Here is a 23090-nt window from a genome sequence, read left to right on the forward strand (position 1 = left end):
TCAGAACGGACGCAATAGACATCCCGAATTCTGAACAGTATCCATTAGATTTGCGACGATGATTCGCTAAGCGAAGTATAGGCGAGCAACGGAGTATTTAGGCATCAAGTGGCGACGAGTTCCACTTACTTTCCCGTCTCGCGGACATCGCTCAGTACTTCGAACAACGTCCAGGATGTACATTTGAACTCGGCCCCGGAGCAGGCCGCTTACTATGGAAGGCTCAAACAGCCATGGTTGACACTCCGGGGCACACCTGGCAGCAGGGCGGACAGCGACAGCTTCGTGCGGCACACTGGATAATCTTCGAGTTCGGGAATGGCCTCCTGCACTTCTGTAGTATTGAGTGAGGCGTCTTCTTGCATGGACAGCAGGCCTGACCTCTAACTTACTTGCCACAGACCTTAAGAGAGCAGCATGTATTTCATTGCCGCCGAGCAAGCGTATTGCATCCCTGTCTCGAGGGGCCTTGGCCCCGCGAATTGCTGGCACCCCTAGCCATGGCTTTGAAAATTCCGGATTTCAGGCACTGGGCAAGACGTCGGCCTCCCTTGCCCGTCTTGATGACCAAGAGACTGCCACCGTTATTTTCCCTTGTTGGGATCCAAAGGTATTGCCTTCCTTTTTCGTCGTCATCTAGACAGGAGTGCCAACAGCCGTACCTTGCTCAGCTAGGAAGTACGTGAGTTTCAGTACTTCTCGGTGGTTACTGGCCTAACTCCGGGCCTCAATAGTGGGCGTGTTAGTGGCTTCAAGTTCGAGGCTCTATACGATGAAGTCAAGTAGTCGGTAATTGTCCCCGAACACAGATGTTATGCTAGCTGCAATTTCTAGCTGCAATATGGAATATTCGATGGCCCGATGCCCGGTTACGCCACGAAGCTCCCGACTCCACGCACCTGCCGCCCAAGTGAAAGTGGTGCTTTCGTAAGTGGCTTCCTGCTGAATTTCGTCATGAGTTGCACCTCTCGGCGATCCTCCTCGTCACCTCATACGTCATCAGCCGATGCTCGCTTCCGGGTAGTCGCGGTATACTTAAGAACCAAACTGCCGACACCTCCGCCCCTTTCCCTATCTACCTACGGCGATGATGCGTAACATGCTGTCTCTCCTCACCGCTACGCTTGCCATCTTGTCATGCCAGCCGGTTTTTGCGGTTCCGCAGGCAGTTACGACCACCACAACTGCTACCGCGAGCGCCACTTCGACTAGTGTCAGCGAAGCCTCCAGCACCTCTGTATCAACCACAACCGCGACCGAGAGCGCCACTTCAACGAGTGTGAGCGTTGCCACTAGCTCGCCTCCGTCTTCTACTGTGGTCGAGACCACGAGTGTCACTTCGACTAGTGTGAGCGTTGCTTCAACCGCGACCGAGACCGCAAGTGTCACCTCGACTAGTGTGATCGTTTCCACTAGCTCGCCTGCACCCTCAACCGCGACCGAAACAACGAGCGTCATCTCAACTAGTGTGAGCGTTTCTACCAGCTCTCTTGCACCTTCAACTGCGACCTCGACCACGAGCGTTATTTCTACCACGGTTAGCGTCGCTTCCAGCGCAGCCACAAGCTCGTCCGTGCCTTCCTCGTCCGTGCCTTCCTCGTCCGTGCCTTCCTCGTCCGCGCCTTCCTCGTCCGCTCCCCCCTCGTCCGCGCCTTCCTCATCCGCATCTTCCACGTCGTCCATCGCTCCGCCACCAACCCCCACAGGCGGACTGGGCACGTCTCCTACGGATGTTCCTCAATATGTGCCATTGAGCGACTACGACCTCCAGTCTCTCGTAGGTGTAGCCTATCTGTTTCAATCTGTGCGTGTACTGAAGGGCACATAGAATCTGGCACTTCAGCAAGAATACCTCGAACTCGACCTTTTCCACAATGGCCTGGCTCGGTTCTCTCCTGAGGAATTTGAGGCTGCAGGTATCACACCCGAGCAGCAGTTCCTCATCGAGTACATGGCCGATCAGGAAGTCGGCCACGCGCAGATGATCACGAATATCCTCGGTCCAAACAACGCGTCCAAGTCCTGCACATACGCCTATCCCTTCGACAATGTTCGTGATTTCATCGACTTCTCGAGCAAGATGACCAGGATCGGCGAGAGCGGTGTCCTTGGTTTCCTGGCACACTTGAACTCCCAGGCGGTAGCCAGCCTTCTCGCGGAATCCATCACCGTAGAGTCCAGGCAGGAGATGGTCCTCAGGCAGATGGAGGGGCTGTTCCCGATGCCGGTATGTCCCACCGACTGTACCTGAGCTGGAAGCCATATCTAACGCTGTTCCCAGCAATTTTTCAACCCCGTCATCACGCAATCCATGCAATGGACGCAGATAACCCCTTGGATTCTGTCTTGCCCGTCCACGAATCCGAAGATCGAATGGCAGAACTTCCCCGGCCTCAACATCACGAACGCGCCCAATGCTTCGGCAATAACAAACGACACGCTGTCGGCCGTCTCCCATAACCGCTCTACGCCTCTCTCGCAGTCCGGCCAGCTTCTTCACCTCCAGTGGGAAGCGCCTGGAAAGCAGGTCGGCCCCGGTCTGAACTACACCACGACTTCGTCAGCGGGCACTCCGTTGGTAAGCTATATTTCTGTATTTCTTTGCGTCGCAGCACCTGAGGTGACTCTGCACCAGTTTGCCGCCTGGATCTCTCAGCTGAACGTCACGTACACCCCGTTGATCAACGTCACGAACTTCACCGCGTACACGCGGCAGCCGGGCGGCGCCATCTACGGCAATGACACCGCGAGCCTGGTTAACGGCACTGTCTTCGTCCTGGTGACCGATGCCGTACCGGTCGTCACATCGTATAATCTGTCGCTCCTTGACTCCCACGTCGTTGCAGGCCCTGCCGCCTACACCGCTGGTTGAGTTTGGCCCTCCCTGACCTCACACACGCCGATCGCAAAGGTAACAGTAACGGAAATTTACGACGATTCACGCTGTCGTACTTCGCTGGTTTGTACAATAATAAATTCACGTGTAATATCACTGTCTTCTCATGGTAATTACCTTAACAATTTGCTTTGATGTTCGGCCCATCCTTATGAGAGGCACAGGAGAGGCCATATTGTATCATAGCACATGCATACAGGAGAAATAAACAAATAATTTGAGGAAAACAAGTGCGGGGCGAGTCAGAATGGTGCTCTATCGACCGTCCTTACCACCCAGGATGGACAGCCCGACCTTCTTCAAGAGCCCTTTGAGGCTATTGCTCGCACGATTACAGTTGACTTGCAACCACGTCTCCATCTCCCGTCTCAACTCCGCCATCTCGTCATACAGCGGCAACGATCCGTTCGGTCGCACCAGAGTCGGGTTCAGCAGGAGGTCAAACAGCCGTGTCCACAGCTCTCCTTGCCAGTACCGCTTGAACGGTGTTGCGAGCTTGTAGCGTGCCGTCCCATCCGGCGCGGGATCCGCGGTTACCACGCTGGACGCCTCGATGTACTTGCCGTAGAGCATGCAGAAGATGATGCCTGCGAGTCCGAAGTAGTCCGTCTGGAACGTCCACGGACGGCCTTCGCGCATCTCGAGGCAGTCCCGCGCGTCCATTGCCCAGTCGCCGACAAACGTTTGTCCGGACGGAAAGAGCTTCGTATCGATCGTGCGTCCAAAATCGATGAGCGTCACGCCCTTGTAGCTCCAGCCGCCCTCGCCCGCGGGGTCGTACTGCGCCGCCCAGGCCGACGCGGCCCCGGGCACGTCCTCGAGCCGGAGCAGGCAATTGTCGATCTTGACGTCGCCGTGGATGAAGCCCGAGCGATGGAGTCCCTCGAGCGTGCGCATGAGCTCGGTGGCGAAAAACATCACGAGGAGCTCGTCGAGGCACGCGCCCTGCTGGGTGATCCCCGCCGAGGGCGCGCGGTTCACGATGTCGAGGAGCGTACCCTGCCTGCGCAGCTCGAGTACGAGGAAGGACTCGTCCTTGTAGGCGTACAGCGCTGCAGGCGTGACGATGCTCCGTCGGAGCACGGGCGAGAGTGTCGCGTGGATGCGCCGCAGGACGTGGAACTCCCAGATGCTGCGCGGCTTCACGACCTTGAGCGCGACCTTGGGGATCTCGTCCTCGTCCTCGTCGCCGTCGCTGAAGTCGTCGTCGGAGCCGTCGTCCATGCTGCGACCTTTCTTAAGCGCTGCGGCGCCGACGTCGATGGCCTCGAAGACCGTGCCGAAGCCGCCCTCGCCGAGTTTCGAGAGGATGTCGTACTTTTGGTCCTCGAGCTCTATGCGCAGCGAGCGCTGCTCAGCACCGCTGTTGCTATTCCGCGAGCTGTTCCCGCTGCTTCGCCTCTCTTTCTTGCGCGCAAACTTCTGCAGGGCGTCGAGCCGTCCCGACTCGTATGCACGGAGGTCGTGGAAGGCAAGGTCGGCCGGGAGGACGGAGAGTAGGGAGGTGATGATAGGGCTCTCGAAAGGGTTGCACGGGTTAGGCGGAATGAACGCAGAGGCACGCGTGAGAGCATCCATGAGGCTGAGTGTACCCGTTCGCTCCTCCATGTGCTTCTCCTCCCGCATAGCATCGTACTTCTGGGGCAACCCGCCGCTAAGCTCTTCGTCCTCGCGCAACTCAGCGGCAAGCATGTCGGCGCTCTCCCTTGCCGTTTCCTCCGCAATACTGAACACTTTCCCACTAACACTCGCTACACTCCCGGCAGTGCTGCGCGCGTTCAGCGTGTGGATGTTTGCGTATTCCAGCGTGCGCTCAGTGATGGGCGTCATGAGGTTCAGCTTGCCGAGTCTGCCCTGGTGCATCCGCCCGGAGCCAGGCTGTTGCTCCTCCTCCTCCTCGTAGTACTCGTACTCGTACTGGTAGCCATCCTCGGCATCGCTGCCCGCGGGCGTGCGCACGCCGAGCATGCGCTCGTCGACGTCATCGCTCAGCGCGTCGTCTGCGTAGCCTGCGTGCATGTGCACAGCGCGGGCGTCGCCGGCTGGCGACTGTGTGTCGTCTACATCGTCGAAGTCGGAGCTCGGCGTCGAGCCGTCATCGTAGTACTGCTCGCCGCCTGCGACAGGCGTTTGGTACGCGATGATGCCGTCGGCGTCGGAGGAATCTGTTGACGCAGAGGAAAGTGCCTGCAGTGGTGTGTGTGAGCGGTCGCCAAACGGCGTGCGGGGAGCAGGGGTCTCTGCTGGAGGTGGTGGCGTCAATCGTGAGGGTGATGGCACAGAAGAAGAAGGTAGGCTGGCGGCGGTTGAGATGTCTCTGAAGGGCGTGAATGGCTTGCGTTGCGAAGCATTCTCGTTTAGTCTTGATGGTGCGGAAGGTGCGGCGTTGGATGTAGGAGGCACTGCAGGTGGACGACTGAAGACTCTAAAGGGCTGTCCCGCAGAAGGTTTTGAAGACGACGCTTGAGTAGGCACGTCAACAAATATATCCTTCTTATTCAAACCAGACTTGGGCCTGGCAGAGTCATTTTCTGCAGCTGCTGCCGCAGAGAATACGGAGAAGACCTGTTGTCTCGCAGGTGGAGTAGGCTCGTCCTCGTCTTCCCCAATTTCGGCCACTGCACCAAGTGGGGCTGCAGCAGAGGCGGCAGGGCGGCCACGTAAGTTTGCACGGGAATTCTCATTAGATGATGGCGTTGAAGGGTCCTTGGCCGACAGCGCACGTCGCCCTTCACGAGCTGAACCGGGAGTCTGGGAGCTGCTTGAATCAACGAAGACTTGGAACTAGTGCGCAATACATGAGTAACATCCACCGAGAACGCATAGCGGGAATGATATGACGCATATACTCACCTTCGGGGCAACAGGCGTGAGACCATTCTCCTTCGCGTTCCTCCCCACATTCGCATTCTCATCCCTGAATACAGGTATCGGAGTCTTCGTGTTTGCGTTCTCATCCGCTTTCTTGGCCGCCGCGAGCGCAGAATGCAAGCTCCCTCCGCCAATAGGCGTGATGGGGTCAACCTTATGCACCGGCGCATACTTGCTGCCCGCTGCCGGGCCAAAGCGCATGCTCCTCTCTGGGGAGTTGTACATCCCGAACACGTCTGCCAACGCCTCCTTCGTCGCGAGCGTGACTGTCGGCTCAGCGTAGCCCCCACCAAAGCCGCCCTTGCGGGTTATCGTGGGGTTTCGAGTGGCCTTATTCCCTGGTGCATTGCTGCCGCCGCTAGACTGGAGGGAGGCGGTGGTCGAGGTCGAGGAGGCAAAGCGTTGCAACTCAGAGGGAGGGGGCGGGGCCCACTTTTTGCTGAGCAGACCCATAGAACGTGAGCGCGCCTCTTGTACGCTGTACTCCATGCCATCTTCGGCAAAGAGGGAAGAGAGATTGAATCGCAGCTTCTCAGGGCGTTTGCCCGGTGGAGCCGGAATGAGCATAGGCAGGTAGCGTTGGTGACCATGTTTGGTGAGAGCAGGGTGATTTGCGAGAGATGGAGGGACTTCGCTAAGCGGTGGTGCTGCAGCAGTGGTGGAAGTGGAGCCTGGAACGGAAGCGGAGGTTGACGCAGCGGGGAGTCCTGCTGAAGACGAAATACTTTTCGGCTTGAAGTTCTTGAGTGGGTCTCGGCGGATGGCTCGCGCTTCTGCAGTCGCACTTTTCCAAGCTTGAGACGAAGGAAGAGGTGTAGATGACGTAGATGTGCGAGTCGGCGGAGGCTGCTTGGCTGAGGCGCGAGCTTGGAACTCTGCGTATCGTTTCTTCAGCCGTTCGACAGGCCGCGCTCGGCGTTTTATGCCATGCAGAAAAACTTGCTTTGCGTCATCCGGCCTGTATAAACTATCAAGCATATGCTACGGGTAATATTCGTAGGGCGCACCTGTCTGCCCGTTCCAACGCTGCAGCATACTCCTCATACACCTGCGCATATACCATCCCTACATTATTTTTCACAAGAAACTTGTATATCGGAACAGCCGTATGCGTCCTCTCTTCATCCACATATGCGGCAAACAGCATCCAAAGTTTGGTATATCGCAGATCGCCCTTGTAAGCATCGTCATCCTTGAACTGTCTTGTCGCCTCTTCGAGTAGCTCTAACAACCCGGACTTTGGGATGAGTTCATGGGGATAAGAGTCGATAGTCCATTTAACAAAGCGTTCGTATTCAGCCAAAGGATCTTCATCCTCCGTGAGCGCCGTTGCAAGCTTCGTTCGGTAAGTCTGGCGAGTCCGCTCGAGCTCTGCGAGATCGGCCATCGTGAGCCGCTGGTCCTTGCCGTTGCTAGATTCGTCTCCGCTGCTAGGCACAGACACAAGGAAGCGAGAAGAGTCGTCGCTGACCACAGGACAGGGAGATGCGGCCTGCCACGGCGAGCCGTTGCGTCTTGAAGACTGGGAATGAGAATCGAAGTCGCGCAGTGAAACCACCTCACGTGCGCACGTGATCGCGGTCTCTTTGTGGCGCTCGGCAAAGCGCGCGCCTCCTCATACCTCTTACCCCTTTGCACGGGCCGATAGTTGAAACAGAGCCATTTTTAGGCGGCTTTCATTGTCGGGTTCAAGTTCACGCACAATGAGCGATCTGGAAAGACAGCGTGCTGGCAACGATGGGAGTTGTTTGACGGACGCATGGGTGTCAAGCTACAGTAGTCGCTATAAATCAGCATAAACCGTAGTATGAAAATAGCCTTGCTAAAACTAAAGTATCCTGCAGGGTTAAATTGTTGGAATCATCTCACATTTCTAAATGTTGCGACGGAAACAACCTTCTCGTGCTATTAGAGCAGCTTTGTCTACGCAGGTTAAGTTTTGTCACGGCCGGTTTGTCTAATATATGCGTATGCTTTAGTTTCTGTTTGAACAGGATCTCAGGGTAATGAGGGGAATCTGCCAAGACAGCAACGTAGTGCTACCGACCTGCGACAACTCAGCAATTCAAGAATTTGTTAGTCGGATCTCCATGGCTTAGTCTACGGTTACACATAACATGGGTATGTCATGTTCGCACAGGATGTTAATTAGTTCCTCAGGCTCCCGGCTCCGTGGGAGGTACATAATATCCTTCGCTCATTGATGGAGGTTGGCAATGAGAGCATTAAGCGGTACACACTCCCAGATCACTCTCTCCAGGGGAAACGCGCTCTTGGTAGCCTCAGTGAACTTGTCTCTGATTACCAGAGACTTGCGCCCCGGCCGCTTGCCCTTCTTTCCGTCTTTCGATACTCCAACCTCCCGTCGGAAGGATCAGGGACTCTTCGCCGCTGCACTCTAGATAGATTGCGCCGCTGTTAGCAGCAATGCGACAGCACATAGGCCTGGAAGACTCACAGTTCAGGATAGGAATACCGCGTTTGTTGAAGTCGCTCTGGTGCCAGAAAATCATGTATCTGGTATTTAACTCCTCGCTGCCGAAATGAGCCTCCGAGGAGGGGTGGTAATGGCCGACGCTCTCCAGGAAGGTTTGTAAGTCTTCCTATTGGAGATGATACCCTCCTGCAATCCTCTTCGCGCGAGCCCTACGGAAAAAGGAACTTGAGTGGATAAAGCAAAGAAGAGATGATACCACACTTACTGATTGGAGTTCATGTTGTGGCTGAACCAGAGAAATACAGCTGGTCTCGTTCGAGCGCCTGCCGGTCGCACCTCCTGAGGCCGGCAAACTCAGGAACCAGGTCCGCCGTCCGGATGAAGCGACCCTTGAGACGGCGGGAGGCTGCGTCAAAGTCTGGATATTTGGACCTGAAAAGGCCCAGAGGCTGGCCCCACCATCCGGAGACGCGACCCCGCTTGGCACCAAATCGTTGCCAAACCTGACAACTGTGGGGCAGAATGTCACGTAGCAGTGAGTCAAGTTTACCAGATAGTATTTCCGAAGCTAGGGTTGCTCATCCGGATATTGCCCTCTTACCATCATTCGGATATAGGGCACCTTGGGGCTGGGCCAGCCTACCTAGGGGATATTCAGGGTCATCGTCTGGTGCGCAGCGCTCCGAAGTGCCCAATATTTATGGCTCAGACATGGACAAAACGGCTATGTACATGCCGACTCAGAGAAATGAATACCAGAAATATAACATCTTCGCAACTGAATCGGTTCGGCATGTACGTCGCTCAGTATTGTTGCTTTTGAGCACTTCAACAACGCGTTAACATCATCATATCTCCGGACGCAAGCCATGATGAATAGATCTAGTCGTTTTGTGCATGCGGACAACTGAGCACCGGCAATGATTAAAATTAATGACGTGCGACAGCCCGGAACGAGAGCTGGACTAATCCGCACGTGCGAAGATCGACTCCGCCCGTGCGCCAAATTGATTTCATGAGCTCCTTCTAGTATGTCGCCTCGACCTCATCCACACGTTGCGATCCCGCCAGGTGCTGCACCCCCCTCACGGTCATCATCCAGACATGTAGAAGACATCAACTTCATAGTCACTCCCGCGGACGATTCCCTCTGGAGCGAGGAGTACCGGCACTCGACTTATATTCCAAGCTTTCCTGAGCCTGAGATCCCTCGCTCACCAGGCAGGCCTGCGAGTATCCATGAAGCGGGGGGCCTTGGCAGTTATGGATACACGGACTCACCAGTGTATATGTCGCCCACAGCGAAGACAGCATCTCTACGACACTCAGCAAGCTACCAAACTCTGGGTCATCGAATCTCGATGAGCGAATCCACACTATCCGCAAGACCACCCCTGCACCGGGGAGAATCGAGACCGCCGTCTTACATAGAGAGTAGTCCGGAGGTGTGGATACATTCCCTTTCCTCGTCTTTGACTCAGCTTGCCAAGTGCCGTCCTTTCTGCTTAGCTACCTTCAAACGATTTATCGGATGAGCTGTCCTCTTTGACGTGTGTAGCTCTTTTGATGTCCATATAGGCAATATCGTTGATTGTCTTCCTTCTGCAATTTATGTCTCAGTCTTGACTCGAACGAAGGCCTCCGACGCTTCCAGGCTGGTGAGCTTGGAGAGAACGACGAAGAGTGGCATCGGCTCGTTCCCAAATCTGCATTGGACACCCTTGACAAGCACGAAGTGCAAAGGCAGTCCGTTATCTTCGAGATTATCAGGTCAGAGAGGGACTATGTCAGGGATTTGGAGCTTGTTCGCGATGTCTTCGTCGACCCTTTGGTGAACACACGCCCTATTCCTCAGCAGAGACTGAAGGGCTACGTTACGGAAGTCTTTTACAACTTGGATGATATCTTAGGCTATCACAAGAGTATGCTGGAGAAGCTTTTCGAGCTCCAACGCGACCAGCATCCCTTCATCACGAATTTCGCGTCGATAATCCTAGACAGTGAGTACGTCTGACGCTCGTCGTCCGTAGTACTCATATATTCCTGTACTACAGCCAGTTTCGCCTTTCGTACAGCATATGAACAATATATCAAACACTATCCTCTGTCCGAAGCGTATCATAGGAAGGAGCTCAAGCGCAACTCCAAATACCAGTACTTCCTCTCGCAATGTGGCCAGGATCCACGAATACGCAAACGTGACCTCATCACATTCCTCTCGAGACCCGTCACTCGTCTTCCGCGATTGCTGTTACTCGTGAACACGACTCAGAAGCACACGCCAGCAGACCACACGGATCAAGAGACCCTGACTCTGCTCGTAAGCCTGCTTAGCGATTTCATCAAGAGCACACAGCCTGGGATCGAAGCGGCGGAAAGTAAAGTCAAGTTCTGGGAGTTATGTGAAAGTATGTCGTTCCAAAAAGGCGAAGTTGTTGTGCGTGCTCGGCGTTTTGTCTTTCATCTGGTCTCTAATGGATTACACAGGATCTCGATCTGTACGATGAGAGTCGCACTCTCCAGTATTCAGGACCGCTCGCTCGACGGTACACAAGCCGTACTGAAGTCACTTATACCTGGGTAGACCTACATGTCGCCTTGTTGGATAACTATCGTGGGTAGCGACATCGTGCACACTCTTAAGGCGCCGCTCATGGCCTCCTTCCGCAGTATTGCTTCTTAAACCGGAGATCCGCTCTAACGGTAGCACTCGTCACAACGTAATCTCACGAGTGAGCCTAATTTATTCCGCTACGCTGCGTCTTCCATAATAATATGCGTCGTAGCCTATACCTCTAGAATACCTTCGTCTAGCGACCTTCGACACCCTGCCAGAAAACCGTCGAGAGAAAGCCACCTCCACGATCGAGCAAGCGCGACTTTTCGACAGCTTCCGTTCTCGGCATCGGCCGATGTACCCTTTCACGATATACCATGCCTCCGCTACTTTAACACGGCGGTACACGCTGTATGCTACGAGTGAATCGGAGAGGGAGCTGTGGCGGAGAGCAATGGTAGATGCAATCGGAATTCGGAAGGCGAGGCAGGATGCTAATATGGTGAGTGATCATTGCACTTCGTCGTGGGGGCAGAGCTCAGGTCAAAACTTAGTGGTACGCCCCGGATACTGTTGACGATAGCTTCTTCCGCCTGTCCAACGGGTTGGCATCACATATTTCCAGCAGTCGCATCACTGGCAAAATACGCTCTGCAACCTCATTCAGTGAGCTCCCAACTTTATCGTGTCGCCGATAGTTATTGATCTAGTGCTAGTGATCGAAGGCAGGACGGTGATAGCTGCTGGCTGCTCGTCTGGTATTTATATTGCTGCGCGAGGCAAGCCAGGTTAGTAGCCGCCTTTTGCATGTAGTGATCGCCTCTGAACCGCTTCGTAGATTTCAAGCGTGTGCTGAAGAAGGCAAATGTAGCCTACCTCGAGGCTTTATCTAGTCTCAATAAGATAATAGTCCATTCCGATGATGGTCTTGAGGCTTATTCCTTGGACGCTATGGCTCTTGTAGGGCTTGGTACGGCGAGACCACAGGACCTCGATGCATCGCGAGAACGAGTCAGCGAACAGCATGCTGCTATAATACTAGCGAGGGTAGTGAAGATTAGCGGGAGAATAATTGGTACGCCATGCTTCATGCTTCTGGTGGCATCTCCTGAAGTAGCCGTTGTTATCCATGTCAGTCTTGTATGCAACCAAGAGCTTCATGCAAGTGACGCTTAACGCTCTGGAAGCCGTGGCTACGACGGACCTAACCGCCAACTTACGACGAAGCATTTCCTCCGGTTCTGCCTCTTTCCGGTCCTTCGGTGAGGTACACTTCCATTCCCTGTTATCGCCGTCGACGCCGTGGTTGTGACGACAATCTATCTCGGTAGCCGACGTGGATACCGAAGGACTCACACGATATCGTCGCACTGCACAAGACCATCGGGGTCTGTGCTGAACGTGGAATACACGTATTCGATCCTACGAAGTGCGTCTGTCGTTCCTTCATTTGTCGCGAACCGAGCTAAGCGGTAATTACGGCGACAGTCTCAGCGCATCCGGTGCAAATGCCACAGTGATTCCGAACTTTAGCGATGCGAACGAGCCCATGCAGTTACTCAAGCAACGTTCATCGAGTGCTAAGCCTCTAGGCCTGGTCAAAGTTGCCAGTAACGAGCTTCTGATCGTGTTTGACGGTACGTTCGGACCACCCACTTCCGAATCCGCGCTAACTCAGTACGCAACAGAACTTGGTTGTTATATCGACAGGCACGGTGTACCTTGTCGCTCGTCGGGGTACCTCAGGTGGGAAACGAAGGCAACCTCTTGCGCTCATCGAGGCGAACATGTTCTCCTGTTCTCTCCCGAGTTCATCGAGATCCGATCCCTTGCAACAGGGAAGTTGGTGCAGGTGATTGAGGGATCGGACATCCGGCTCGTTCACGCCAGTGAGCGGGGGATATTCGTCGCGATGCATGGGGATGACAAGGGTGGGGGCGGACCTAATGACAGGCTGGTTGAATTGATAGAGACGGCAGACCTAACCGCGCAGCAACAGACAAGTAATGTGCCGGGCGTGTGGGACGAGTGGGACATGTAAATTCTGTCGGACGGGTAGTCTGGATGAGGCAGACAAGAGCGATGTATCGTTATTATCTCCCTGGCTTAGCGGTAACTCTGTAGCGATGACAAATCATGTAGCTATGTTTTCGGGATTTCGGGAGTCATGGACGGCTGTAAACTTGGGCCGGAGGGTGTTTTTGGTTGGGAGGAAAGTACGAACAACATGCGATGCACCAGAAATCTTCGTGGACGTAAGATCGGAGCTGCCGGGGACAGAGCATAGCAGAGCATCTCGGTTTCAGCACCAGAAGCGGTGAAGCGAGATCCGCGGGAAAGTGGTAGCCTTCTCGTCCATTGGCAACAGGCTCTCGAGTCTCGTTGGAGGCCAATTCAGGGAATACAAGGTTGACCCTGCATGAAACTACAAACTTAGAGTTTGTAACGTGTGGCTGATATCTATGTAGACAATCAACCATCTACACAGCACGTAGATGCGCTGCGAAGACGATGGGATATGTATTGATAGACGTAATCAGCGCAATCAGCGGCAACATTGTAGCACTGACCTCGCTGGATGTTGTACGGGGGCCACTCGAGTGGGAAAGGGAGTTCTGGCAGGGCTTTCGACGAGCCGGAAAGTGCTTCTCGGTAGGACACGATCGCGAGCGGCAAGTGAGCGTGAGGTGTTCCGTGGCAGCTTTCCATGCGCTTTTCATGATTTCGACCTGCTTTGCAAGCGCATTGCATAGCTTGTGAGCCTTGCGCGCGTCCTGCTCTCGGAGATGTCTCCGGACTGTTTTCAACAGACACGGTCCCGCGCGACTCGTTGCTTCTCGTAATGCTAAGCTTGGGTTTCGAATTTGTGCGATTTTGGACCTCAGATATCGGCCTGCTTTCGCCATGGCCCTCGTTGGTGCCCGTCATGGGAGACGAGGGCGACCGTGTCCAAATCAGCTGCTGCAGCGTTCGAATATGGATTCGCGGAGGGAAATACGGTTGTCAACATGGCAAGGCGAGACCCCGAAGATGGCCCATTACGGGGCCTCGGTTGAGGCAGACGGAAGCAGATTGCACCTCCGGTTGGCAGAACGCCACCCTGCGAGGTTGCGACGCAGTGCAGAAGCAGTCAATGAGACGAGCCAGCCTGAAATATTGGGAACTGAGAGACATCCGGAGGGTGTTCACGTTCAGGTGGTGCCCGGGGTCCGCGCCAATGCCTCCGCAATGAAATTGGGTATACATCAAAGGTCTGTGCACACAACTGTCCCGAATCTCCTCTTTCCCCTCTCGTCACTTCGTCCTCGACGTCCGCCCTTTTCCTGCAGCCCCACGGAGGCTTTCAACGACAGCGTTGCACCTATCACCGCCGAGCTCGTCACATACGTCCCCGGCATCCCCGCCCACCTCTAGGCTCGCTGCGGCAACGTTATCTCCCCATTCTCGTTGTCTGTTTTCTTTTCTACCATCTCGCCTTCTCGTCTTGGTCTACCTGTGTCTACGACTTCACCCTTAACTCTGAGACTCCCTGAGGGATTATTACTCGATGGCTGCTGCGACCAGGCAACCTAAACCCCCACGCAAGGGTGGTATGCCCGAAACTACTGCTCGGTCTGTTCCTGCTGCCATATCATCATACGCCGACTTGTATGTCTGACACAGTCGCGCTTCTCTTATGCGAACAGACGTCCATCGGCATGGACGGGAGCTCGCGGGTCCCCTACCTTCTCTCCTGGCATGCCCAACACTCGCTTGCCAGCCGGCCAACAAACTCCCTCCAACGGGCCATTCCCGCCTCCGGGAAACCAGAATGGCGCTCCACGGACGGATCGTCCGCAGGATCGTGTACTTCAGCAGCTCTCTGGACTGACGGTATGTACCTCTACCACGGCCTCATTATGCCTCGCCAGTCTCTTGGCGTCTAGCGCGATCCGTCTTGTTTCACGTTGTGCACGGCGAACTTTGAAGCCCTGTCAGGGCTGCATATACAAGAAAGATGTTTGCATACGGATATTGATTTGGTGTCCTTGCGCTGCAGGGAACTACGGTCACACTCTCGACGAAGATTGGCCAGCGGTATGAGGGCGTGATTGGTTCGACAAGCGGCGAAGGCGATACCCAGGGTGTCACCTTGAAGGACGTGAAGGAGATCTTAAACCCTGGACAACCTCTCAAGGAGTCTCTGTTCATTGCTTCTACCAACATTGACACTTGGTCATCAGGACCTGCCGACGCCAAACTGACCAACGGCGATAGTAAGTTGCTTATGTACCTTCAATCACCTCCACTCACGCAATACGTGCAGGCTTCAAGACTGACGTAGATATCAGCAAAGCAAACAGCCTTTCCCGTGAGCGGCCTCTGCAGGCATGGGCGGACGATATCCCAGACAACACGAACGCTTCGGGCACCGGAGGACGTTATGTCCATAACGACGACGATACCTTCGGTCCCGGCGCTTCGTCAGGCGGTAGCCAATGGGACCAGTTTGCCGCAAACGAGAAGTTGTTTGGTGTAAAGGCAAATTTCGATGAGGAGGCGTACACCACCAAACTCGATAGAAACGCCCCCGACTTCAAGGAGAAGGAGAAGAGGGCTCAGCAGGTTGCAGCTGAAATTATGTCGGTACGTGTCTGTACCGTGGTGGTGTTTATGGCTCCATGACGGTATCCGTGACAGGGTGCCACAAGCAACTCTCACGTTGCTGAAGAGCGCAAGATAGACTTCGTCGGCGAGAACGGCATAAACGAGGAGGACCGGTATGCAGTCTCTTGGAATAAGACTTCAACGAGAGTCTTATCGTGACATAACAGATATGGCGCTGTTGTCAGGGGCGCAAACGCCTATGTCCCTCCTGGTGCACGAAAGGCCGCTGTTGCCGTAGTTAACGTGAACGGCAGCTCACCCGCCCCGTCCACCACTTCCGCCAAGCCTGAGATCCCGAAAGTCTCGATCAACGGTCCAGACGACTCTGGCGTGAAGGAGACCCAGAAGCCTGCGTCTCCTGCACCTGCTACCGGCGCTGCTAAGGTAATTTCCGTGCTGAGAACCGAATACTGGGCCCTTCGCTGATGTAATGAATCAGCCGGCTGATCCTCTCCCTGCGTTCCGCGACTTCGTCTCGAACGAGCGGGATAGGCTCATGAAGAAGAAGCAAGCCCTCATGAAGCACGAGATGGACAAACGCATGGCCGACCTCGTCAAGTTCGGTCAGACCTTCAAGGTATGCCATCTCGTATCTGTGTAATAGCGATTATTCACACGGATCCTCTCTCTTAGTTGAAGAAGCCTATTCCTGAAGACCTGGTTCCTATTCTAGCTAAAGATGAAGAGAAGCAACGGCAAATCCGGGAGAAGTCGACTCAGGATGCCGAATCTGCTCAAGCACGCACCATCGGCCCTTCCAACTTGACCGTTACTGGAACCCCGAATATCCAAGCTTCTGCTACTTCTGCTCGTATTGGTGGCACTCCAGTTGCGGCTAAAGTTTCTACTTCCGGCTCTCCTCAACCTGGGGCTGGCTCCAAAACGCCTCCAGCCTTGGTCAAAGCATCGTCTTCAACCAGCCCTCCCGGGAAGGACGGCGCAGGTGGGAAGAGGATATCGATGTTCATACAGTCTATCCCACCGTTCAAGGGCAAACGTCCTTCGGCTACGCCTGCGTCATCCGGCCCTGCTCCTGGCGTCAATGGCACGCAGCCTCCCACTACCCGGACTAACTCGAGCCATAACGCTATTGCACCCACACCGCTTTCCCCGACTGCAGCCAACCGCTTGAACGTCAACGCATCGTCATTCCGGCCTACGCCGAAGAGTGCCCAGCCTTCCAGCTCTCCTAAGGCCAAAGAACAGCAAGCTGCGACACAGGGCCCGCCGAACCCCTTCTTTGGTACTCGTCCAATAAAGAAGACGCCCCCCGCTCATATCAAAGATGATTTCAATTCGTTCAAGTACGCCAAGGTTGTTGAAGCATCGCAGATTGCGCCGCAGTGGCCTTACAATGGCAAGCGTTACATCACCATGTTTCCCCCTCTTCCGGCCCCTCCACAACAACAATCCCCGCACATGGCTCATCCAGGGCCCCCTGCTCCCATGCCCCCTCCGACCTATGAGGACCAATCGTCAGATCCAGCCGCACAAGCAGCTCAGGCCGCCGCTCGTGGTTATGTCTATGCTTATCCGCCATATGGCTATCCCGGACAGGTACACTTCTGTTTGCTATGCTTAGGTGTACTCGGTACTGACGACGCTGCAGCCTATGATGCCGGGTATGCCCCCTCCTCCTGGCCACATGCCCCCGTATATGCAGCCTATCCCCTATCCGTACATGCCACCACCAAATGGTTGGTACCCGAGCGGACCTTCATCGCAGCCAGATGCTAATAATGCATACATGACAGCCATGTACCCTGGGACTCCCATGGGTCAGATGCCACGTAAGTGATAGTATGCTCGTCTGAAGTGGGGGCTTAGCCTCACTGTTTCTCCAGCTCCCACTGCATTCATGCCCCCTCCTGGTGCTTACCCGCCGCCACCGAACGGCACCGGTCCAAGGCCGTCGATGCCTCCCACTCCCATCCCGTCGCATGCCCACCCATATTACCATCAGAGCCCACAGCGTGCGTATTCCCGAGCTTAGGCAATCCATGACAAGAGTTAACGATGGTTTAATAGTCCAACATACTGTTCCCTACCCGATGATGATGCCTCCTCCTGGCGCGCCGGTGCCACCTCACCCGTACGAGGGCCAACCTGCCCCTCCAGTGCAGATGGGCGGCGTTGGACACGCATAAACCGCCATGCCAGCCAGCTGCGCAGGCGGACGAGCGGTGGGACCTACACCTGTCTTGGCGGGAGCCATGAGCGTCACATGTCTCGTTATGAGGAACAGCTCGTTAAGGGAGTGGTGTCGCCGAACAGAGTTGCCATGGTGCTGGTGAATTATTGTAGCCCGTCCCTGTCCTCCGCCGTGCTGTGTCTTGGTTCGTTCTATGTTGTAGCTACCTGCATCTTTCATACATTCTTCTCCTGGGTTGGGCATGAACGTACCGGCTGTCTGAAAGCAGCACAAATGGCCAGCACTAAGTGAGGAAACATGGGATAAAGGGAAGATGAGCTACACGCCGAGTTCCAGAATTCCAGCCCTCCCCAACAATCACCTGTGCCCTCATTTGCTGATATGGTCCTTATCTAGCCTGGCTTGTGATCCAGAGCCTCGTAAATTACGGCTCGGTTGAACGGCTCCGCTTGCCATTTTTGGAGGCCGAGACCTCTGGTATTCAGCAATGTCTGGATCATTCACGACCCCGCTTGAAGCTGCTGCTGACGGTTCTGCCGTGGCCTATTCAATCGCCTCGCAGCTACTTGATGCCAGGCAACTTCGACTCACCTGGCGGGCGAGCATTTTCGACGAAAAGGTTGCGGGACTCGATGCAGTCTGCCGGCAAAGACGGTCGACTGTGATTCCCAGTGGCGCGGGCGGAAGCAGCTGTGGACCTGCGGACCGGGTACGCTTTGGGGTCCCAAGGCCATGTGTCTACCTTGGCGGCAGGGCCTGCACGACGTTTCGTGTTCGGCTTAGGCTGGTGACTGCCAGCGTCGCGTGCAGGATGAGCCTGAGTTTGAGGGAGAGGGCCTCTGCTGCGATTGCTGCCTGGCGCCACACTCTCTAAAGGGCTCGCCGACTCGGACGGAGTTGAGTTGGGTGGATCATGTGGCGCACTTGGCCGCAGCAGGCCTGCCGAGAAGAAGGTCCGCCAGCCTCGGATGTGGCGTATTTTTCCACCAGCTGGCGGATAGCTCTCGTTTGGGTTGGCGTCCTTGAGATTGTGGCGATGGCTCTTTCGAGGCATAATATTTCAGCAACAGAGGATGATGCGACACGATACGAGGCGGCTGATGATACGAACTATTATGCGCCGCTTTTGCAGCGTGCTGCGCGTCTCTTATACTAGAAGAGCATCCATCGCTACCTTGTAGTCCGGAAACATGACAGTGGTACGGTGGTATCCGAGGACGCCTCGCGACGGCCTTGTGGTGTAGAAGCTGGTGCAGTTAGCGATCAACCTAAGCTGCACAACATAGTACAAGGGCCAACTACGTTGTGGTGCGATGTTCATGCGATGCACCATATTCATTGGCGACACTTAGGGCATGCAGTAATTCCTGGGAATCACGATTGTAGGCAGATTTGAGGATATACATGGTTTGGAGCGCGGTCCACCCTGCATGATATTCGTGCAAGGTGCCAGCGCACTGACCACCATTCCACCTTAGGTACGTGTCTCCACCGAATATCCAGTAGGCCGATCATGAGCCTAGTCTGAGCGGCTGCCCCGATGTCGACTCGCTAGCCATCACTGAATGAATCCAATTCAATTTGAGATCAGCGAGGGGCCTCAGGGACTTTACCAAAACCGGTGCGACAGCTTTGACTCGAATTTGTCTTATGGTTAGCTGGACACCTAACACCTGTTGAGATCAAAGAGACCACTGGCATGATATTCACGGGAAGAGATAACGTAGCGTATTGAGTTACATGCAAATTGGCAGTCACCTGTGCACTCAGCTTCGGGATAGGCTTATGGCATGTCATTTGGTCTGCGACGGCGTACTTTGTGGGTCATACCTCAAAAACCATTCTCGTTCGAAGGCAGGATGCTCTCGGCTAGATGCACTGCGGACTTCGTCGCAAAGATGTCTCTCCGGTCCTGTCGACTTGAATGATGCCGAACTGGCGGCACTCGCTGGGTATGGTAAGAACTGGGGTGTCCCCGGGTGCTAGGGCATACCCAGATACGATGACGCACCCTCGGGGCGTTCTTGTTGGTTATGGTTAGCGGGGAAGAGAACTATGATGCCCAGGACGCCCGAGGGTTCCGCGCAACTTTCCGCAACGGGCGAAGGATTGGATGTCGCCCGATGACGCCTCCAATGACGTGGCAGGATGTCGTCCCGGGAGCGACAGCGGGCGAGTGAATAGCCTGGGACTTAGACCGCAGGTACAGTCGTTGCTCCCGCGGTGAGTCTCGGCGGTGGCACGGTAGGATTGAGTTTGAACTGACTTATATTGCGGGTAGCCTCTGAACCTCAGGCTGTTGACGAACCTAGTTCTTAGCGCCTCGCGCCGCATTTCCGGGCTGACCGTGCTGAGAGAAAAACGTAAGCCAAGGGGAAAGATGCCGCGATGGTGGCAGGTGGCAACACCTGAGTGCAATGCGATGGCTCATCGGGAGACAGGTAGACGCAGATGATGGAGGTGAGTGTAGCGAGGCCAAGGTATAGCTTAGCAGCGGAGAAATTACACGGTATGACGGTATGAACGATGCTAACAATGCTTGACGTTCAAGTTTTCGAAGCAAACTCTTGCGGCTGCGTCGAGCCTTTATACGAGATCGTGCTCTTTTGCGTATCTCGTACATAACGACCGTCGTCTCATCTAATACGTTGCTATGCATGAGACTGCTGGGTTTCTGCAACTTACAAACATGGTCAGCGCTGTCACATATTGATGGATGATGGGCCAACACTGAGCGGTGTCAGCCAAGTGCGAATGCACTGCAGAGATTGCCACTTGCTACAAGCAACATGCGGGAAGTAGTGATCGCAGCACCTTGAGACAGGTGTATTTGATTTGACTGGGATGGCTGGGAGAGGCCAGCAGCTATCCTGATACAGACTCGCCGATCCCTAGGGAGGAGTGAACATGAATGGTCGTACGGTTCTTACCGGACAGTTTGCCAGAGTTCCTGTTGTTTTGCAATTCACAGGCCGTAGATGTCTAGGATCTGTCATATATCAGACCCGTTCGTAAAAGGTTCTGTCAGTAGCCGTTTAGTCAAAGACGTCAATGCACAGACTACCTCGGAGCTAATAGTGTGGCGCACTGGCTGCTGGAGACGCCATTGCGGGACGCTCAAGGAAACATCCGCTGCGCCCAGCATGCGTTTCCACGCCCGCGCCGTGATTGTTACAGAGCGATGTACAATGCGCGTCAGGTTCATTGAAATGCAAGGCATGCAGGAAACGTACTGCGCAGACGGCGATAGATATCCATTAATTGGCACGGCTCGACGCCTCGCGGACGGACCTTGCGTAAGGCATGCCGCCGAACGAAGAGAACCGCCTGGGACTGCACATCTGGACAGGCCATATCAAGTTTGTAAGCTAGCAGGTCTGTGTTCACTACTAGTAGTAAGCTGAGAATCCGATATCGTTCCGTGGGAGGTTGCGGGAGAAGATGAGAAGCAATTGCGCCACACGAGGAAAAGGCAAGGAGAGGATGTTGGGGTAGCATATTCTTATTGAGCGTTGCGTATGAACATGAGCATAGCGATAGCAATGAGCATAGGGAAAGGGAGAATTAAGGGACCGTTGAATGTAGGGAATAAGGATACAAATAAATAACGATGATATGATGCAGAATCGTGATGGTTGGCGTGGTGCTGAGCCAGCGGTATTCGGCTGTTTGCAGATGTGCAAGATTATACTGGTGATGATGGTACAAGGTTATTGTGCGGCGAGTCTGCCAACAGCGACTGTCAGCTAAAGTCCATCCCAGCCATGGAGTAGCACTGACGTACAGCCCGCTTTCGCTTAACACGACGCGTCATGAGCGGTATGACCGCTGACTGCTGCCCGACGACAGAGCCGGAGATGCCAACCCCCGGCTTTCCATGATACGTTGGTACAGTCTCTCTCGCTTGCTGTCCTCCGACTCCTGTTGCCTGGCCAGCAGGTCAGGGTCCGGTGCAGATGTGCTGCTTGGGAAGTAGTAGCGGTCGAGGGTAGGGGCGTGAGGCCTGGGCCTGTATGTGTGGTAACTGGTAGACATGTTGGTTGGGTAGGCTGAGCGTCGAAGAGTGCGGGGTGATTTGAGTTTGGGAGGCGTCCTGGAGTGGCAGACTATATACCATCACCTGCACAGCCACACCCGCCGTTCGGTTGGGCGCAACAATTGTGGCTGGCAACATGGAAATGGGACACGAGTCGGTAGTATGAAACCTACATCGGTAAGGTTTAACATGGGTGGCAGATATACAAGGGGGCTTAGATTCACCGATGAAGGGAAGGTTGCCTTGACGGCCTGACATATGATTCGCGACATGACTTAAAAGGCAAGCGTTCCCAGGAATAAGGCATCTGAATGTTGTCCTATCATGGGAAATATAGGAAAGCAGTTCTCAATTCGTTGTACATCTACATCGTTGCTGATCCTCTGCGTTGGTAGAGCAGGTCTTCGATGCCGGCATGTCCTGTAGAGTCCTGTCGTCATACAGGCAGACGAAGCTCCCAGATGCGCGTGAACGGGGTGGGTCACAGATAAGATACGCAGTCGTCGGGGCCAGCTGTCAGCGACCAGCCAAAGTTAGGGCGCGGTGGAGGTTGGTGGGAGTCGGGAGGAAACAAGCAGCGACCCAAGAGATCACCAATGACGCCCCGGGTTCCCGCTTGAACCACACGTGATCTAAGCGCCATTAGCGCTTATGGCACACCGTCGGCTGAGGGTTATTCTCGTCGTCCTCTGCGACATCCACGAACCTTGGCCTCGAGGTCATTCTCGTTAGTCCTGCGGTTCGTCTCGCACATCTCTTAGGCCCTACTGCATCTGACTAGAACTCTATATAGAGCGTGGCTTTGAGCGACCACGTTTTTTGGCCTTCACGCTGGACTTCGCTCTACTCTGAACTCTGAACTGGAGACCGTAGCGGGCATCCCAGGTGCCTTCAATTTTTCCTCTGTGCTACTAGAGCCCACCTCACAAGCCGATACCAGCCTCTGCAACATCGTGGAATGCCAGACGGCAACGTCGCAGAGCAGCACGATGACTTTGACATCGACTCTCTCTTCGGCTCGCCCCCGCCCTCACCGGGCAGAGGTAGGTCGTCGTCTCCGCTAGCTCTGCCTGGTGGGCAGAACAGCGTGCAAAACGTGGGGACCCTTGCACTTCCTGGTTCCCATTTGTATTCTGAACTGCCGTCAGTACCTCCGCCAGCGCCCGATGTAAATACGAGAATCAATGTTGCGCGGCAGCGCTCTCAGCCTCCGATTGTCACACAGCATACCCCGCCACTCAGGTCTTCGACTGTGCCCCTTAGCTCTGTTGCATCTGCCTCGCGTTTTGTACCGCCACCTCGGAAGAAAAAGCGGTCCAGTAGGCGCACCACACCGGCCTCGGATGCACGTCCGACTCCCCCCCCAATTGAGCTTCCTCCCCTCACTGACCCGCCACCGGCCAATTTTCTCCGTAATCAACAAGCTTTGCTGGGCCACGCAGGCCTCGTGTCTGGTGTTCATCCGGCAAATTTGTCCTTGCAGAGGCATCTCCG

At 54.9% G+C, this 23090-nt stretch overlaps 4 protein-coding genes across 4 annotated transcripts; 2 read left to right on the forward strand and 2 right to left on the reverse strand.

Annotated features, from left to right (window-relative positions):
* Positions 1 to 2618: 2618 nt before the first annotated feature.
* PHACADRAFT_252482 (uncharacterized protein) lies at positions 2619 to 6729 on the reverse strand. Its single transcript, XM_007393537.1, has one exon. The coding sequence runs from the start codon at positions 4913 to 4915 to the stop codon at positions 3152 to 3154; it is 1764 nt and encodes a 587-aa protein (XP_007393599.1). The 5' UTR covers positions 4916 to 6729; the 3' UTR covers positions 2619 to 3151.
* Positions 6730 to 9233: 2504 nt separating this feature from the next.
* Positions 9234 to 13684, forward strand: PHACADRAFT_140069 (uncharacterized protein; the record flags this gene model as incomplete). The annotated part of the gene is made up of 14 exons (XM_007393538.1): positions 9234 to 9649; positions 9714 to 9754; positions 9825 to 10204; positions 10235 to 10641; positions 10692 to 10818; positions 10875 to 10936; positions 10991 to 11263; positions 11316 to 11427; positions 11478 to 11549; positions 11600 to 11836; positions 11898 to 12028; positions 12093 to 12190; positions 12256 to 12398; positions 12450 to 13684. Coding segments are annotated over 14 exons (2852 nt in total), but the record flags the coding sequence as incomplete, so codon positions are not given.
* A 483-nt stretch (positions 13685 to 14167) lies between these two features.
* On the forward strand, positions 14168 to 17785 carry PHACADRAFT_252488 (uncharacterized protein). Its single transcript, XM_007393539.1, has 12 exons — positions 14168 to 14373; positions 14448 to 14634; positions 14801 to 15017; positions 15068 to 15387; positions 15442 to 15521; positions 15576 to 15792; positions 15848 to 15985; positions 16042 to 16965; positions 17018 to 17105; positions 17163 to 17198; positions 17253 to 17381; positions 17437 to 17785. The coding sequence occupies exons 1-12, from the start codon at positions 14309 to 14311 to the stop codon at positions 17553 to 17555; spliced, it is 2520 nt and encodes an 839-aa protein (XP_007393601.1). The 5' UTR covers positions 14168 to 14308; the 3' UTR covers positions 17556 to 17785.
* A 337-nt stretch (positions 17786 to 18122) lies between these two features.
* Positions 18123 to 18614, reverse strand: PHACADRAFT_26798 (uncharacterized protein; the record flags this gene model as incomplete). The annotated part of the gene is made up of 1 exon (XM_007392668.1): positions 18123 to 18614. One exon carries the CDS (start codon positions 18612 to 18614, stop codon positions 18123 to 18125), a length of 492 nt encoding a protein of 163 aa, XP_007392730.1.
* Between the last annotated feature and the right edge of the window lie 4476 nt (positions 18615 to 23090).

Source organism: Phanerochaete carnosa (genome assembly GCF_000300595.1).
Source record: "Phanerochaete carnosa HHB-10118-sp unplaced genomic scaffold PHACAscaffold_3, whole genome shotgun sequence".
In the NCBI taxonomy this organism is placed as follows: Eukaryota; Fungi; Basidiomycota; class Agaricomycetes; order Polyporales; family Phanerochaetaceae; genus Phanerochaete; species Phanerochaete carnosa.